The sequence below is a fragment of the Malus sylvestris genome, chromosome 13, assembly GCF_916048215.2.
Source record: "Malus sylvestris chromosome 13, drMalSylv7.2, whole genome shotgun sequence".
In the NCBI taxonomy this organism is placed as follows: domain Eukaryota; kingdom Viridiplantae; phylum Streptophyta; class Magnoliopsida; order Rosales; family Rosaceae; genus Malus; species Malus sylvestris.
In genome coordinates, this window is record NC_062272.1 from 10,682,510 (window position 1) to 10,701,344 (window position 18,835).

Here is an 18,835-nt window from a genome sequence, read left to right on the forward strand (position 1 = left end):
CGCAGATTGTTTATTTTTGGCATTTAGATTGATACCAAACATTGATATTTCTCATGCAATTGATGGCTTCACTTTCTAGTTTTTCTTGTAACCTTGAGACCAGTCCAAACTCGTTCAACAGGCAGGCCTATTAGTATTGAAGTGTCGAAAATTGAAACTCGCTCACCCCCGCCAGCACCATCCACCATTATCAGTCTCCATCACCACTCACTATCATCACCGCTGTCTCCACCACCACTACTAAATTTTTTACTTAAATCTATTATTTTTTTATGTTAACTGAACAAATTCTTTTTTTAATTCTAGAGAATAAAATTCCATCTTTTTCAGTTTTTTTTGTTATTTTAGAATTCTTTAGTAATCTAAAATTTTCTTGTCTAAATGCAGTGTAATTTTTGTAAAAGTTTTTTGGACAATTTGCGCTCATGATCTCCCACATTTTATCTAAAGATAGTGTTATTCATACACTCATTTTTATATCTCATGCACTCTTGTTCTTTTTGTCCATTCATTTTCAATTCATTCGATTCGACGATTTAAAATTGAGAAAGATGTATGCAAAGTATAAATGAGTGTGGATAACACTACCCCTCATCTAGTTCCTAATGTCCATAAAAGATGGTAGGATTGAACAACAAGTTTTCTTCATGACTTCTCCATCTGTTAGAACAAGTCTAGTGGAAAGGGCAAGGATTAGGGGCTAGAAGCTTTATTTAGCCTCTCAAAATGCCATTATTCCTTAAATCTAATTGTCTTAAAAAAAAAAAAAAATTTGTCCCAATGATGTGAGAGACTAGGAGTTAAAAAGTGTTGGGTGACTAATTTTTATTAATTGTTAATTTCTTTCTAAATTGACGTTTTAAGAGCCTTGAGCAAGAGTCGAGAATAAATTAGTCCCTCAAAGAGCCTGAATTATTTTAAGTTAGTTTAGTAATGCATTATGCAATTATTTTACATGGTGAAATTGATGGTCTCAATCAACCTTCATTAAATTTAGAAAGTTTTAACGAAACACTCCCGGTACGGTTCACTTTTAACAAAAAATCACATTTTTAACTTTTTCTGGTATTATTTATTAGATCTTTATTTGTCATTTTTCATTAAAATTAAAGTTTTTTTTTTTTAATTTTTCATTAGTTTTCCTTTAAATTTAGTCATGTCAAAAAAATTTTGCAAGTGGAAAAGGAAAAAAAAAAAAATTTTACGTGGAAATAACACCACCCTTTCTTGACTATTTTAACCTTTCAAGCAAGGGTAATGCTACATATACTAAATTTATAGACAAAACTTATAAACTAAGTGATGTGTTACAAATAAGAATGGAGCACGTTTATCACTGCTTAAGTAATTATGCAGTCATCATTGTCAATGTCATTTAGTTTACAAAATTTTGTTAACAAATTTAGTCATCTTAGCATTACTCTTCAAATAAGATATGAAAGCGTTTTCAAGAAACAATAATTATGTACTTGTTGAAAAAATTACTTCAAATATATATATATTTTTATACATTAACTTACATTTTTACTAATAATTAATTTTAAAAACATTATGTGCGCTTTCGGTTTTTAAAAGCACTCACCAAACAGCCCGAAATTTAACTGATCCGTAGTGCGACATGCAGTTGGTGAGTGCCATTAACAATTTCTACAGATAAATCAGGCGGGTGAAATGAACAAAAGAGGTGGCATCCTAATCATGACACGTGTCAGTCATGCTTTCTTTTCCGGGACGAATGGCCCACCACCAACACAGTCAGTAAACGCACGGAAGCCCGTGACCCCTCCTTTTTAACTGCAGAGAGATTCTCCTCCTATTAGAGAAGAGACTTTAACGGCAGTCAGTGACGCCGTAACTTCCGAAGAGTAGAGAACCCACAAGACCGTAGTCAAACAAGTCAGTGATTCAGTTGTTCTATCGCGATTCTCGCAGCTCTCACTTCGTTTCCCAACGAACCTTCCTCCCGCGGGAGAGAGTGCAGTCGACGCGCCCCTGCATCGGCCGCTTGGACTCTGCTCCTCTCCTGCCTTTGAATTTCCGATCAGGTACGTCGCCGACCACCGAACGGCGTGTGCATTCGCGCTTCCTTGTTTCATTCAGCTCAAATAATTGTAGCTGAAGATTAGAACGTCTCTTTAGATTTTATTTTCTTAAAGTTGTTTCTTTCTCTGTTCGTTATCGTTCTGTTGTAATTGCATTCTTTTTCGGTCTGTTTGGTTGCTGAGAAAATGGAGGAAAGTAAGATGTTTTTTTGTTAAATTATTAGGGGCTTAATTGTATGAATTTGCATGACTAATTTGGTGATTAGGTATGTGAATTGTGGTTTAGCTTAATTATTTACTTTGCTAATGGGGATTATTGATATGATTCTATTCTGTAATTGCACATTGAGCATTTGGTATGTTTGCAAATGTAGCACTTTCATTTCATGTAAGAAATATAATGCATGGCTTCATAAGCTCGATTGCTTTCGCTAGGGTTCGTTACAGGTGCATCGTGTCGTGTAATGTGGTTCATGCGAAAGTATAAAAGAGGGCTGACTGGTTAGATACATAGATTTCGCGGTTTGTAGCTTACTAGTATAATGCAGACAACGATTTGCCGCACTATATAATCAACTAGATATTGCTGAATGGTGACCTTACAAATCAAGAGGTTATTTGGTGGTTCACTCCCCATTGAAAGGTCTAAACTTGAAGGTTGTTTTCTTGCAGAGGGTGACTGGCGGCCTAGCGTATGCGGTTTGTTGTCGATTGTAAACTCATCTTTTCTATCTTTGCTTTATCTGTTTCATTTTGGAAAAGGTATGCTTTTGTACTAGTCCTACATTATCCTTTGGAGATGGTTCAATGTCATCCGTGTATTTATGTGCTCTCTATTTCTACTGTATAGGTCAATATGACAAATTACTCAAACAGAAAAAGTTCATCAGAACAGGAATATGAGAAGGCAATTGTGGCTAAAGAAGAGATCTTGGATTCTGAGTTGCCTTCAGATCCTGCATTTTCAGGCCATTTTGGGGTACAGTCACCAATTTATGATACTTTTGTGAGTTCATATGAAGAAATTTCACCATATATGATATATTTAACTAAGTCAATTGTGTAGAATTTTGAAGCTGGCTGAGAAATGATGTATGAGATAAGTTATATAATCCTTGTTATTCGCTTACTTTTGTTTTTTTTTCTTCCTTTGCAATTCCAGAACAATGTCGCAAGTTCATCGGGTAGCAATTCGAGATCAGATTTGATTGGAATGGGATTTTCACCATCACTTGTGGACAGAGTGATCGAAGAAAAGGGTAGGTCATGCCAAACTGTGCACTCTATTAGATTTGATCTTATTAAATATGGGTGAGGGTTGGTGGGGTTAACAGTGGCATTGTAGATTTAGAATATTAGAAGTAAATAACACTGAACGTGGGCTGAATACATGCTCACACGCACATTGGTACACCCACAGAGGCTTGATGGATCCCATTTAATGCACTCATTGTGTTATTATCATTATCCGGATCTCGCAATCTGATAATGTTTTTTTTCCTCCAAAATTTTGATGATCGAGTATTTTTCTTCAAATCTAGGTGAAGGCGACACAGAGTTGTTATTGGAGACACTTTTGTCGTATCCGGTAAGTGACATGTTTTTTGTTGACGTTCCTATTGTATATGTTTTTTAGTTGAATGGTTTTCCCAAAATCATTTGTTAGTTCAATTCGAAATACCGAAGAGAACATCCTAGCATTGGTGCAACATCTCTCAGTCTCTTGATAATTTGCATGTGGGAGGGCCCGTGAATTTATCACGGAATTTTCAATTATTAAGTGCATGCCTTGTACTTACCAAGGAATTTTGAATGCTTATAGTTAACCTATTTTGGAATGAATAGGATTCTCGAAAGTCAGATTCTGGATCATCTGATTCTCTGGATAGCTTATTTGATGACAAGGATGTAAGCAGTCATCCGGAGATTCCTAATATTGCTGAACCAAAAGAGGTAACCTGAGAAAACTGCTGTGATCTTGTTTTCTGAATCTATTGTTTACGTACCCAGTATACTATTTGTGATTGATCTTTTCATGTCACTGGTAACTATGCTAGTGACTTCCAATGCTCCAGTAGTGTTGTGACTGAAAGTAGATTATGCAGTTCGGTGACAAGTGCTTTGTGATGCTTAAGACATAGCAAGCTTAACTTATGTGGAAATTTTCTAATAAAGCAAATAAGTTGCCTCTCTTGTCGTGATGAGGATAAAAGGAGCATCGGCACCCGGATGCAGTGTTAAATGAGCAAGGGGGCCATAGAAACTTCTTTTCGAACGACTCCACTCAAAGTTGTTTGGGAGCATATGCTCCTATCAACTTTACCCGGGACACACAAAAGAAGTACTTTGATCCTATTAGACGGGGGAGGGTGAAGAAGCTAGGACAGAAGGGTAGAGTTCAAGAGAGCAAAATGCGTTTAGGAACGTGGAATATAGGAACCTTAACGGGAAAATCTATGGAAGTAGTGGAAGTTATGGTGAGGAGAAGGATAAATATTATGTGCCTACAAGAAACTAAGTGGGTTGGTAGTAAGGCAAAGGATCTAGAAAACTCAGGGTTTAAACTTTGGTATTCGGGCACAAATAGAACGAGAAACGGTGTTGGCATCATCGTGGACAAGACCTTGGTACAAGATGTTGTAGATGTCAAGAGGGTAGGAGATAGAATCATGGCAATCAAGATTGTAATAGGACAAGAACTTATCAATGTGATTAGTGCGTACGCACCTCAAGTAGGGTTGGATACGAGTTCGAAGGAGAAATTTTGGGAAGATCTTGGAGACTTGGTGCAAGGAATTGCTCAGACGGAGAAGTTATTTATAGGAGGAGATTTAAATGGACACGTGGGCAGGGAGACAGGCAACTATGGAGGTTTTCATGGTGGCCATGGTTTTGGGGAGAGAAACGAGGATGGGGAAGCTATCTTAGATTTTGCAATGGCATATGATCTCTTCTTAGCCAACACCTTCTTTAAGAAGAGAGAAGAACATGTGATCACCTACAAGAGTGGGTCGTCAAAAACACAAATAGATTTTCTTCTAATGAGGAAAGGGGATCGTATAACTTGTAAGGATTGCAAAGTTATACCAGGAGAGAGCGTGGCTAATCAACATCGCTTGTTGGTGATGGATGTACATATCAAAAGAGTAAGACAAAAGAACAAGACTTGGAAGTGCCCAAGGACTAGATGGTGGAATCTAAAAGAAGAAAAACAAGCCATTTTCAAAGAGAAGGTAATCACCCAATGTGTGTGGGATAGAGAGGGGGAAGCTAGCCAAATGTGGGATTCCATGGCTAGTTGTATCCGAAAAGTAGCAAAAGAGGTATTAGGAGAGTCCAAGGGCTTTGCCCCACACCAAAAGGAATCTTGGTGGTGGAATGAGGAGGTACAAACAAAGGTGAAGGCTAAGAAGGAATGTTGTAAAGCCTTATACAAGGAGAGGACTGATGAAAATGGTGAAAGGTATAGAAAAGCGAAGCAAGAGGCGAAGAAAGCTGTCAGAGAAGCTAAGTTAGCGGCTTACGACGATATGTATAAACGACTAGATACCAAAGAAGGAGAGTTGGATATCTATAAACTATCTAGAGCAAGGGAAAAGAAGACAAGGGACCTAAACCAAGTGAGGTGCATCAAGGATGAGGATGGAAAGGTTCTTGCTACAGAGAACGCTGTTAAAGACAGATGGAGAGGTTATTTTCATAATCTTTTCAATGAAGGACATGAAGTGAGTGCTTCTTTAGGGGAGTTGAGTAACTCAGAAGAGTGTAGAAACTACTCTTTTTATCGTCGAATCCGGAAGGAAGAAGTGGTTGTAGCTTTGAAGAAGATGAAGCATAAAAAAGCAATAGGCCCAGACGATATACCAATCGAAGTGTGGAAACTTTTGGGAGAGACAGGTATAACATGGCTCACTGACCTTTTCAATAGGATTTTGAAAACGAAGAAGATGCCAAATGAGTGGCGAATGAGCACTTTGGTGCCTATCTACAAGAATAAGGGCGACGTACAAAATTGCATGAACTATAGGGGCATTAAGCTAATGAGTCATACAATGAAGCTCTGGGAGAGAGTCATTGAGCATAGATTGAGGCAAGAGACACGGGTTTCGGACAACCAATTCGGGTTCATGCCAGGGCGCTCAACCATGGAGGCAATCTATCTCTTACGAAGATTGATGGAAAGATATAGAGATGGGAAAAAGGATTTACACATGGTCTTTATAGATTTGGAAAAAGCGTATGATAGGGTCTCAAGAGACATTCTTTGGAGGATTTTAGAGAAGAAAGGAGTACGAGTAGCATATATCCAAGCTATAAAGGATATGTATGAAGGAGCAAAGACTGCCGTAAGAACTCATGAAGGACAAACCGAAAGCTTTCCCATAACTGTAGGATTACATCAAGGCTCATCCTTAAGTCCTTACCTTTTTGCGTTGGTAATGGATGAGTTAACACGACATATTCAAGATGATATTCCTTGGTGTATGCTTTTCGCAGACGATATAGTGTTGATAGATGAAACTCAGGAAGGGGTAAATGCAAAGCTTAACCTTTGGAGAGAAGTGTTGGAATCTAAAGGTCTTCGCCTAAGCCGATCAAAGACAGAATATATGGAGTGCAAGTTCAGTGCAAATGGAGGCCAAAACGAGTTAGGGGTGAGGATTGGAGATCAAGAAATACCAAAGAGCGACCGTTTTCGTTACCTAGGATCTATCTTGCAAAAGAACGGAGAATTAGATGGAGATCTCAACCATAGAATACAAGCTGGATGGATGAAGTGGAAGAGTGCATCCGGCGTGTTGTGTGACCGCCGTATGCCACTGAAGCTCAAGGGAAAATTTTATAGGACGGCAATAAGGCCGGCGATGCTGTATGGCACAGAATGTTGGGCGGTGAAACATCAACACGTACACAAAATGGGTGTAGCGGAGATGAGGATGCTTCGTTGGATGTGTGGGCACACGAGAAAGGATAAGATTAGGAATGAGGATATCCGGGGTAAAGTAGGAGTAGCCGAAATTGAAGGAAAGATGAGAGAAAATCGGTTACGGTGGTTTGGACATGTGCAAAGAAGGCCTACTGACGTTCCGATTAGAAGATGCGACTATGGGACAGAGGTTCAGGGCCGAAGGGGTAGAGGAAGACCTAGGAAAACTTTGGAAGAGACTCTAAGAAAAGACTTAGAGTACTTAGATCTAACGAAGGACATGACACAGGATCGAGCACAATGGCGTTCTAAGATTCATATAGCCGATCCCACTCAGTGACTTGGATTTTCCAAGTCTCCAACCGAGAAGTTTTCCTCACTCGGGAAATTAAGGGAACACTACCCCAACCTACATGCTCCACTCAGAAAGCTTCAACATACAAGCTTTAACAAAAGAAAATTCAAAGAACTTAGCGAAGAAGGCTTTGGTGTATTTAACACAATACGTTGAAATGAAGGAAAGCTTATTTATTGATATCCCCGATAAGCTACAAATATGTACATATACATGAGTCAAAATAAGCACACAAGAGGGAGCCTTCACAAAGGTTGCTTAGGAGAAGTCTCAGCAGTCGGTAGAGCCCCAGAAAGAGAAGGCACCGGAGGGGGATCATTTGGAGCCTCAGTACTGGACAGAACCCTAGAAGGAGGAGGCATCAGAGGTTGATCATTTGGAGCTTCATTACGCGGTACAGCCCCAGAAGACGAAGGCAATAAATGCCTTTGGAACAAACCCACAAATCTCTGATGATCAAGTAAAACCTGACCATCAGTTTCCTTCATCTGGTCAAGCTTCCTCTTCATGTTTGTAGCATAGTCATGTGCGAGCCGGTGCAACTGTTTATTCTCATGCTTGAGCCCTCTAATCTCCTGTTTGAGACTCATCACTTCAGCCGCCAATGATTCAACTTGGCGGGTTCGAGCAAATAGGCGTTGGGCCATATTAGACACAGAACCTGCACACTGAACACTGAGAGCCAGCGAATCCTTAACAGCTAACTCATCAGACCGTTTGGAAAGTAGTCTGTTATCTTTGGGAGTGAGAAGGTTCCTGGCCACCACCGCAGCGGTCATATCATTCTTCATCACGGAATCCCCAACGGTAAGAGGACCAGTAGGGGAGACGAAGGATGGGCGCCATATGTTGTCTGGAGAAGGCGGGGCTGCCTCTTCAACAAGGTTCAAGTCAAAACGACGGTCGGAGGGGCCAGACATTTTCAAAGGTGTTGAAGAGAGAAGAGGTCGGACAAATCAAGATCTTAGAAGTGCAAGAATGAAGCTTCTACTGGTGGAGATTCAAGTGTGCTTTAGAACTTAATGCCAGCCCCTATAAAAATCTGCACTCGACGAAGCTTCAGAAATCGAAGAGGCGCCTGCTCAGAAATCGAAGAGGCGTTTGCTTTCTCAAAAGCTGGGCTGCTTAGAGATCACGAGGGTTGATCTCAGAAATCGAAGAGGCGTTTGCTTTCTCAAAAGTTGGGCTGCTCAAAGACCACGAAGGCCGATCTCAAAAATCGAAGAGGCGCTCGCTTTCTCAAAAGCTGGGCTCTCCAGAGACCACGAGGGCCGATCTCAGAAATCGAAGAGGCACCTACTTTTCCAGCCTTTTCCAGCCTTGTCAGCACCTGTCACACGCACACTCAGTTTTGCGGAAATTATGGGCATTCTGTCAAAGACTTCTGGGGAAGTAGAAAACACATGAATCTTACTGTTCAATCACCCACTTCCCACACGCAACAATAGCTCATGGGTACCACAGATAACTTTGCCAAAGTTCTCTGCCAAAGTTGAGCACGTGAAGCTTGCAGCTCCCACTACATCGCTCTGACCAAGAAGGGTAAAAGAATAGCAAAGAAACAGCACTAACAAAGTTTAGACCCATAAATTTTGAAGGTCTAGCTACCATATTATTACCCACAAGGGTAAAGGAACAGTACGACTGCTGGATAATTGGAAAGTCCCTGTGTGTCAACCTCTGTGCTTCGTGGCAAGGTAGACTAGCAAACATGCCCAACCTTTACTCACATTCGAGAAAACACTCCCAATAAGATTGCTTGCTCCAAAATCGAAGAGGCACCGTCCTCCGAATCTCGAGAGCCAGACTCCCAACATGACTACTTTCTTAAAAATCGAAGAGAGGGTAAAGGAACAGTACCATTGCTGGATAATTGGAAAGTCCCTGTGTGTCAACCTCTGTGCTTCGTGGCAAGGTAGACTAGCAAACATGCCCAACCTTTACTCACATTCGAGAAAACACTCCCAACAAGATTGCTTGCTCCAAAATCGAAGAGGCACCGCCCTCCGAATCTCGAGAGCCAGACTCCCAACATGATTACTTTCTCAAAAATCGAAGAGACACTGCTCCCCGAATCTCGAGAGCCAGACCCCCAGCATGATTGCTTTCTCAAAAATCGATGAGGCATCGTTCTCCGAATCAATCGAAGAGGCGCTCGCTTTCTCAAAAGCTGGGCTGCTCAGAGACCACGAGGGCCGATCTCAGAAATCGAAGAGGCACCTACTTTTCTAGCCTTGTCAGCACCTGTCACACGCACACTCAGCTTTGCAGAAATTATGGGCATTCTGTCGAAGACTTCTGGTGAAGTAGAAAGCACATGAATCTTACTGTTCAATCACCCACTTCCCACACGCAACAATAGCTCATGGGTACCACAAATAACTTTGCCAAAGTTCTCTGCCAAAGTTGAGCACGTGAAGCTTGCAGCTCCCACTACATCGCTCTGACCAAGAAAGGTAAAAGAATAGCAAAGAAACAGCACTAACAAAAGTTTAGACACATAAATTTTGAAGGTCTAGCTACCATATTATTACCCACAACTGTAAAGGAACAGTACCACTGCTGGATAATTGGAAAGTCCCTGTGTGTCAACCTCTGTGCTTCGTGGCAAGGTAGACTAGCAAACATGCCCAACCTTTACTCACATTCGAGAAAACACTCCCAATAAGATTGCTTGCTCCAAAATCGAAGAGGCACCGTCCTCCGAATCTCGAGAGCCAGACTCCCAACATGACTACTTTCTCAAAATCGAAGAGAGGGTAAAGGAACAGTACCATTGCTGGATAATTGGAAAGTCCCTGTGTGTCAACCTTTGTGCTTCGTGGCAAGGTAGACTAGCAAACATGCCCAACCTTTACTCACATTCGAGACAACACTCCCAACAAGATTGCTTGCTCCAAAATCGAAGAGGCACCGCCCTCCGAATCTCGAGAGCCAGACTCCCAACATGATTACTTCCTCAAAAATCGAAGAGACACTGCTCTCCGAATCTCGAGAGTCATACCCCCAGCATGATTGCTTTCTCAAAAATCGAAGAGGCATCGTTCTCCGAATCTCGAGAGCCAGATACCACAGACCACTTTTTCAAAGTGCTCTGACAGAGTTAAAACATGTGAAACTGGCAGCTCCCACTACCGTGCTATGACCAAGCAGGGTAAAGGAATAGCATTACTACTTGTTGTTAGGGAGACTCCTATATATGTCGACCTCCATCCCCAACGGACAGGCAGACCTGCAAAAATGCTCAACCCTTCATCATATCTGAGAGGGCACTCCCAACGAAGCCTTTCGAAATATTCAGCTTTCTATCCCCCCGATAATACCTCTGCAAACAAGCTATACTAGAGCAAGAATATCCCATATCATCAGGGTTAAAAGCAAGAGTATCCCATATCATGCTTTTTCCCTGTCTTTTCTTTTGGCCTTGTTTTTACCTGCAAGACAAGGAGAAAGAGAGCAATCAGTCAGCACTTGGAATCAAGCTTCCAGCCAGGAACTGACTGCCTGGAACCCCTTACCTGATTACTTACCTGGCATTGCTCTCGAGTACTCATCTTCAACATCTTATGTTTCCAGGGAAGATTCCGCATCTGCTTGAGGAACAGATAGGGCAAGTGCGAAGGATACAAGGAAGCATGTGGAGACAAGCGTAACAGCACACGTGCCGATACATTCATTACTATGTCAAAAGCAAAAGTATCCCATATCAGCAGGGTGGAACGTACTCTAGATTTGATGGACTTGTTTTGACCCTCAAATTCTTCAGTCGGCCTTATACTCTGGAGGAAACCAGAAAACCCTCCAGCTCAGTTCAAGAATAAGCCTGTGGAAAGTTACTTCTTCAAAAGCAAAAGTATCTCATATCATCTCTTCTCATTTTTCTTCTCTTTATCCTTCATGCTGCTGCAAGATGGGGAGAAGGTGAACAATCAGTCGGAGCTCTGATTGCTTACCTTGTCTGTCACCTCTTTCAGCAGACCCCCTAGCTCGGCGACTTGGGGGACTCCTACTACATGGTTTGTATCGCGCTTGACCAAGCCTAAAACTACAAGTAAGCTTCAAGTGAAATTGATACATTACCTTGTGCATCTCCACCAGTTAAAGATACCACCCCTGGATGGAGGAAGAGTACTTCCAGAGAAGATGCCACATCTACCTATGAGACAGATAAGGCAAGTCAAGACGACACCACACTCCGATACTTAGAAGTTTCGTGATTACGAGATCATTCTCCCACAATATTTCCTAATGTCATTTGTACTAAATCATTCACTTGTACTCACTAAATGAGAGCTTGAACCTATGTACTTGTGTAAACCCTTCACAATTAATGAGAACTCTTCTATTCCGTGGACGTAGCCAATCTGGGTGAACCACGTACATCTTGTGTTTGCTTTCCTATCTCTATCCATTTATATACTTATCCACACTAATGACCGGAGCAATCTAGCGAAGATCACAAAAAGCGATCGTTTTCGCTACCTAGGATCTATCTTGCAAGAGAACGGAGAATTAGATGGAGATCTCAACCATAGAATACGAGCTGGATGGAAAGAGTGCATCTGGCGTGTTGTGTGACCGTCGTAGGCCACTGAAGCTCAAGGGAAAATTTTATAGGACGGCAATAAGGCTAGCGATGTTGTATGGCACAGAATGTGGGTGGTGAAGCATCAACACGTACACAAAATGGGTGTAGCGGAGATGAGGATGCTTCGTGGGATGTGTGGGCACACGAGAAAGGATAAGATTGGGAATGAGGATATTCGAGGTAAAGTAGGAGTAGCCGAAATTGTAGGAAATATGAGAGAAAATCGGCTCCGGTGATTTTGAACATGTGCAAAGAAGGCCGACTGACGCTCCGGTTCGAAGATGTGACTACGGGACAGAGGTTCAGGGCCGAAGGGGTAGAGGAAGACCTAGGACAACTTTGGAAGAGACTCTAAGAAAAGACTTAGAGTACTTGGATCTAACGGAGGACATGACACAAAACCGAGCGCAATGGCGTTCTAGGATTCATATAGCCGACCCCACTTAGTGGGAAAAGGCTTTGTTGTTGTTGTTGTTGTTGTTGATTTGTTTGTCTTAATTTGGACATGCTAAGGCTGCTTTAACTTTTGGCAGGAGCCTGATTTGCCAGATGGACTTAATGAGGAAAAAAGGGCATCCTTACTGATGATGAATTTTTCTCCAAACGAAGTTGAGTTTGCAATCGATAAGCTTGGTAGGTTGAAAATTCTAAATTTTAATTTAAATGCAAATGTTTGACTTGTATTGGTTTTTTATATTGAAAAGAAAAAATAGGGAATGCTCACTGGTTGACAGTTTTTGCGCTTATGACTAGTCTGCAATTCCACACACTTTCCATAAGTTTTTATGTGTTACGTGGATAAGTCCCAATGTGTTTGGTTTTAGGCTCCTCTAACTAGGGTTGTGTAATTGGATTAAGGATTGATATATGGAATGAAGCTTATTCCAATCTATACCTCCTGTTAAGTTTAGGGCTATTACTGTTAATAGTTTCACAAATATTGAACCAGGGGAAGAGCTCCACAAACTTACATTATTGAAACTTGAGCACATAACATAAGAAAGCTTCTGTAAAAGTAGGAATCTGTTCAAACTCTGTATGGGTCTTGAATTTTTTGAGCGTGGGTATGGTGAATATTTTTATGAGTTTAATACACAATTAAGAAAGCTTCAGCACACGCCTAGGTGGCACAATTCATTTCATATTCATGTTTGTTAAACTTGTCTAATACTTGGATAAATTCTTTAAAAAAGAATCAGTATTGCTGGCTTTTATCTCTTTTTAGTCCTGCTATTTAAAATCCCCTACAATAGTATGTTCAACATTTCAATGTTGGGTGGTTAATCTTGTTGTGCTTCATATCAGGTGAAGACGCTCCAATTAATGACTTGGTGGATTTTATTTTTGCTGCTCAGACAGCGGTCAAACTTGAAAATGATTTAGATGATACAACTCATGGCGGTGAAGAAAAAAATGAGGTCTATGATCCTTGATTAAATTGTTATTCCATCTCATGACATTTTGGATATTGGCAACAAAATTAATTATATTTGTGTGATACTTGTCCAATATATGCTTCAAGTCTTTTGGGAAAAGAAAAAAACTAATGCATATGCATGACACATAAAGTTCGTAGAAAGTTGAACTTTGCTCGCTAGTCCCATTGGACCTTAAATAATAAACCTGGCATTAGTAAATCTATCAATTCTTTTGGCCACTTTGGATGCCAAAATGGTAATAACATTTCAGATGAAAACCACGATAATAACATATCAGATAATTTAACTTTTCCATGTAAGTTATGTTTCTTTTTCCATGCCACTTTATGGAAGTGCATAACTGGACATTGTTGTGTTAAATCTGTCTTTAGTCTCTTAAAATACGTTGCATTTTTTTTATCATGTCCTATTTCTAAACAAGGTCTACATTTAGAGTTAGATTTCATAAAAGAGATTACAGAAAACAAAATTTACCTTTCACCTTTGAACTCATCATCCTCAACTTAAGCAATCATACAGAAGTCGTTACTGTGAGGAAGGGATTTTAAGTACATGTCATAATGACAATGGTCTAGGGTAGGATTTTTCTCTTCTCTCATTAAATGTTCTTTTTTGAAGCAACAAGTTTGCAAAAATGTTGTTGGAACATGCATTTACATAGTTGCGATGTTGTCCAGCAGCTATTTCACCAAGTGTCTGTGTTTTTGTGATTTTGTATTGTACTGTTCAATAATCTAACCTTCTGATTCGCAGGATGCTAATGATGAAAAATTATATGGGACCATGGAGAAGACACTCCGTCTGCTTGAAATGGGTTTCTCTGAGAATCAAGTTTCTTGGGTAATTGAAAGGTTTGGTGAGTCTTTTATATAATTTGCTCCACTAGACCTGGAAAGAAAGAACGTAATTGGTTGCATTTTACTTTAAACGTAATCATATTTTTCAGTGGAACGCTGTAACTTGTAACTGTAAAAATAGTACTTATCCTGACCTTTATGCTATTATAATCATTAGTGGTGACATTACAACCAAGTTCCTTTCAACACAATAAATTTCTTTGAAATGTGAATTGTTAGATGTTCTCTACTGGAATTTGAAGGGGATGAATCACTTGTGACTACAACATGATTAACTCCATCTTGTTGCTATGCAGGGTGATACAATTTTATTTGCTTATTACTTAATCATGTTTAACAGTCATTTGCTGTTTCAGGTTCAGGAGCTCCAATTTCCGAACTTGCAGACTCAATCATTAAATATCAAATTTCTGGAAACTATTATGAAGAAACTAAGGTCGGGATGCATTCTTATAATCATTTAATGACTTTTCAATTGCTGACATGCTGTGTTTGGATAATTTATTTAGCTTCTTATAGTCCAAATAATTTTTTTTAGTGGTTTTTGCTAGCAAAGTACCACTACAAGTAGTTCATTCTAATGTGAAATAGTTATGACATTGTGTATATATGAGAGATATGCCAAATTGTGTTGACAACCTTAACCTAATCCTAATCTTTCACCTTCGAATAATGATATATTTGTTTTAAAATTAAATGGTCCTAGATGGCCTTACCAATTTTTGGATCTCCTTGTTGAAGCACATATGCATAATCTCGTGCATGTTTTACGGGTCTCTGTTCATTTACTCTTACAAGTCAGAAGTTGAAATATAATTTTCCATCTCAAATGGCTATGTTCATTAGTCATTGCTTGTTTGCTTCTCTCATAACATGCTTATTTCTGAAACTGTATGGTCTATATCATTCATCATATAGGTTGGTTTACTAATGTTTGGAACAATATATCTGGCACAGTACTCAGCCCCTTCACGCAGTGCAACAGGTTCCAGATGTTATGCTACAGGATCATATGATTCAGTTAAAGTTGAAAACGAGGAATTCTATCCACATAAAGTTTCTCAATCAAGGGGTGGTATTTTAACAAACAATTTAGGGAAGAGGCCTAAGCAAGAGTTTAGTGGTGATGATTCAAATTTTGTTCCAAATGCTGTTCCTCAGTTCAGGTCGTCCAGGCAGATAGCTGAAGAAAAGCGTAGAGGGAAAAGGCCAAAACAAGAGTACGTTCATAATTCAAACTCTTTCCTTGACCCAACATGGATGGAAGAGAAAGTTGACCCTGAAACTGGCAAAGTTGGAATTCCTAAACTTTTCAACAACAATCCTGGCAAAAGTGTGAACCTAATGGTGGCTAAACCTCCATATTTCTTTTATGGAAATATTGTGAGTTTAGCATATGATTCGTGGGCAAAAATTTCTCAGTTCTTGTATGGCCTTGAGCCTGAATACGTGAATACTCAATTCTTCTCGGCCTTGAGTAGAAGGGAAGGTTATGTACACAATCTCCCCACCGAGAATAGGTTTCGCATTGTTCCTGAGTCACCGATGACCATTGAGGATGCAATGCCACATACCAAGAAATGGTGGCCTTCGTGGGATACAAGGAAGCAAGTGATGTGCATCAGTTCTGAAACCAGTGGGATATCTAATCTTTGTGATAGGCTTGGAAGGTTGCTTTCGAATTCTCATGGACTGCCCTCTCCTGAGCAACAAAGGGACATCATTCATCATTGTCGCTCATCTAATCTTGTGTGGGTTGGAAAACACAAATTAGGCCCTGTAGAGCCTGAATATTTAGAGCGCATCCTAGGCTACCCATCGAGTCACACTCAAGTTGCCGAGAGCAGTTTAGTGGAAAGGCTTCTCTCACTTAAATATTGCTTTCAGACAGATACTTTGGGTTATCATCTTTCTGCGCTGAAGTCTATGTACCCAGAAGGATTAACAGTTTTCTCAGTTTTCAGTGGAATAGGTGGGGTTGAAGTTGCTTTACACCGGCTTGGCATTAAATTGAAGGGAGTTGTATCTGTAGAAACTTCCGCAACGAAGAGGAAGATATTAAGGAGGTGGTGGGAGACAACGAGACAGACTGGGCACTTGGAGCAAATCGAAGATGTTCAAAAGTTGACAAGCAACAAGCTTGAAAATTTGATGAGGAAATTCGGTGGTTTTGATTTTATCATTTGTCAGCAGCCGTGCAGTGACTCAATTTCTAAGCTTCCTCCACAGAGTGACTTTGTCCCAGGTTTTGACTTCTCCTTGTTTTATGAGTTTGTTCGTGTTTTGCAACGCGTGAGAACTATGTCAGAAAGAAAGAGCTGACAGTTTGCATGCTCCTCATGGATTTTGTGGTACATCTTTTTTTTTTTTTTAAGAATAAGCAGACTAGTTCTTTCATGAAAATTTGAGCTTGAGAATGTCACGCCACTTCCAGATAACGCGCGCGCGCGCACTCACACACCGAAAAAACGATAGCAGTAACATATATTGACTAATTTGTGTGCGTAAGTTGCAAAGTTTATGATAATTATGTTGATACTGGTATATCAGCCTCGTTCTTGACCGTTATCCCCCTCGGCTTTACATTTTTGCATTCACTTTCGGTGTGCTTGAAGGAACGATTTGAGGTTCACTGTTGCCCTACAATTGGGGAATATGTGGCTCACACGTGTCCCTCCAATCTTTACTTTTTATTTTATTTTATTTTGCTTGTTAAGTTAGAATGAGGATCCTCTTCGGATCCTTTTTTTAAGGATTATGAGAATCCTTCAATCGTATCATTACATCTTGCAGTCAGAAATTACTGTAATTTTTTTAATTTAAATTTGAATATAAACGACATTTAACAAAAACTGACCGCATAATATATTATAAACGGATATAAGGATTACCGAATTCTCATAAAGAGGATCCAGAGAGGATACTCATTCGTTAACTTACATTTGGCAACACGGTTTGCAAAATTGGTGGCGAGGATTATGAAGCTGTGCCCTGCCCTGTTTCTCACAGTGATTAATGAAAAGACTTCTTCTCTTAGTAAAATGTATTTCTCGAACTTGGGATGGTTGCGGGATGTGAGTAGTTAGTCCACGTCAACTGGCAATTGCAATCTCGCAAGATTTGTTTCGCATTGGAGAATTTCTGCTAAATAAAGACAGAAAAACATAAAAGAAAATTTATAGAACTAACGAATTGAAAATCATTTTCCGAATTGAATCTTCACAATATACTAGATTGTTTTAAGTATTTCTACATCTCCAACGTTGCCAATGAATTTGTTGAACAATAATGATCACTACTTTATGGACTATAAACCAATCTAAATTGGTAGCTGCATGCAAGAAATGATTGAAAATCATGACTTCGCTTTTATAAAGAAAGCCAGTGGTAAGAACCAAAGCAAAAGGATTTTGGGTTGAATTATTATTCTAATTATTAATTATTATTTATGTTAAGGTCGAGTTATATAACTGGAGAGATTTTTCAGTGTGTTCTGAAATACGGATACATACGTTATGTATTATTGTACAAGTGCAGGGACATTCGAAAAAAAAACCCTTTGCCTATTAGTATGATGATATATAATGTACCATCTCATGTTCTGGACATATAGAAAAATCTTTTAAGTAACTTAACAGTGAATTGAAAGATGTTCCGATTGGAAAAGGCTTTCTTCTTGTTATGAACACTTTGATTATGGGCAATGATGGTAGTGGATGGAAAATTCGAAAACAAACAAAATTCACAGCACATAGATTACGTCCCCAGGGCCTATAGGGGGTCCCATAAGTTAACCACGACATTTAAACGTTGTATGTAAGTTATTGTAGGGTTGCAAATTTATTTTCTAGCTAAATAGAATTCACCCATGTCACATATGAGCTATGAGTAAGATTTTGTATTTGGCACGCTTCACTTGTACGACCAACTAGCTCTTTGTCTGATGATGTTTTTCCTTTGAAGTTAAAAGAAATATCCAACGCGTGTGTATTTCAGTTGATTAAGTATATATCTTTATAGACTCAAATTCATGCGTAAATTTTTTTCTTTTGAATGTTGATGTATCAAGAAAAAGTTGAAAGAAGTCTCGTGTTTAACTAAGCTTTAGCAAAAATGTTTCCGCGTTAATGCCGGCAGGAAGGTTAAGAAGAAAACGAAAGGCATTGTCTATATCCTCTGTCATGATCATAGATCTGTCATAAGCATGATTATGATTGAAATTCACTTGTTCACATTGGCAGTCAACTTACTCGGCATAAATCGAACCCAATAGTGCTACTTTTGTCATATATTTTCACTCACTTTGTGTACATTTGCCATGAACTTAGAAATCCCATACTTCCACTACGAAGAGATACACTTAGGACGATACAGAGCACAATTAAACACCTGAAAGAAGTTCTAGTTCGAATTCACCATATCTAAACGACAACAAGAGGGATTATCGGTCCCATTGAACAAATTGATTATTCATAGATTTGGCAAATAACTTGGCTAATGGGAAACAAACAACTTTTAGTCGGGCAGTTTTTTTTTTTTTTTTTTTTCTTTCCATTTTCTTAAAAACAGGATCGGCTGGTGATTTTGCTACGACAATTCACATTTTTGAGAGCCGAAAAACTCACTG

The 18,835-nt window shown here is 39.6% G+C and overlaps 2 protein-coding genes across 7 annotated transcripts in view; one reads left to right on the forward strand and one right to left on the reverse strand.

Moving 5' to 3' along the window:
* Positions 1 to 1,834: 1,834 nt before the first annotated feature.
* LOC126595109 (probable inactive DNA (cytosine-5)-methyltransferase DRM3) lies at positions 1,835 to 16,752 on the forward strand. Its single transcript, XM_050261465.1, has 11 exons — positions 1,835 to 2,045; positions 2,715 to 2,804; positions 2,893 to 3,021; positions 3,205 to 3,301; positions 3,584 to 3,630; positions 3,888 to 3,995; positions 12,446 to 12,545; positions 13,218 to 13,330; positions 14,105 to 14,207; positions 14,565 to 14,644; positions 15,166 to 16,752. Exons 3-11 carry the CDS (start codon positions 2,899 to 2,901, stop codon positions 16,528 to 16,530), a joined length of 2,136 nt encoding a protein of 711 aa, XP_050117422.1. The 5' UTR covers positions 1,835 to 2,045; positions 2,715 to 2,804; positions 2,893 to 2,898; the 3' UTR covers positions 16,531 to 16,752.
* The window catches only part of LOC126595126 (uncharacterized), a 77,798-nt gene continuing 66,274 nt past the window's right edge, over positions 7,312 to 18,835 (reverse strand). For 3 of the 6 annotated variants that reach the window (XM_050261501.1, XM_050261498.1, XM_050261497.1), the window contains one exon: positions 7,312 to 9,262. In XM_050261501.1, the coding sequence (XP_050117458.1) occupies positions 7,570 to 8,244 (675 nt within the window). In that variant the 5' untranslated portion in view covers positions 8,245 to 9,262 and the 3' untranslated portion in view covers positions 7,312 to 7,569. Of the gene's footprint in view, positions 9,263 to 9,544; positions 9,592 to 9,917; positions 10,078 to 18,835 lie in introns of those variants that run through there. The other 3 variants (XM_050261500.1, XM_050261503.1, XM_050261502.1) reach the window with 3 other exon arrangements.

What these genes read in the sequence shown, in the direction of transcription:
- LOC126595109 (XM_050261465.1), top strand. Translation starts at nt 2,899, where the DNA reads ATGACAAATTACTCAAACAGAAAAAGTTCATCAGAACAGGAATATGAG. An exon ending in ATATTGCTGAACCAAAAGAG is followed by an intron (nt 3,996 to 12,445) that starts GTAACCTGAGAA and finishes AACTTTTGGCAG; the next exon opens with GAGCCTGATTTGCCAGATGG. An exon ending in ACTATTATGAAGAAACTAAG is followed by an intron (nt 14,645 to 15,165) that starts GTCGGGATGCAT and finishes TATCTGGCACAG; the next exon opens with TACTCAGCCCCTTCACGCAG.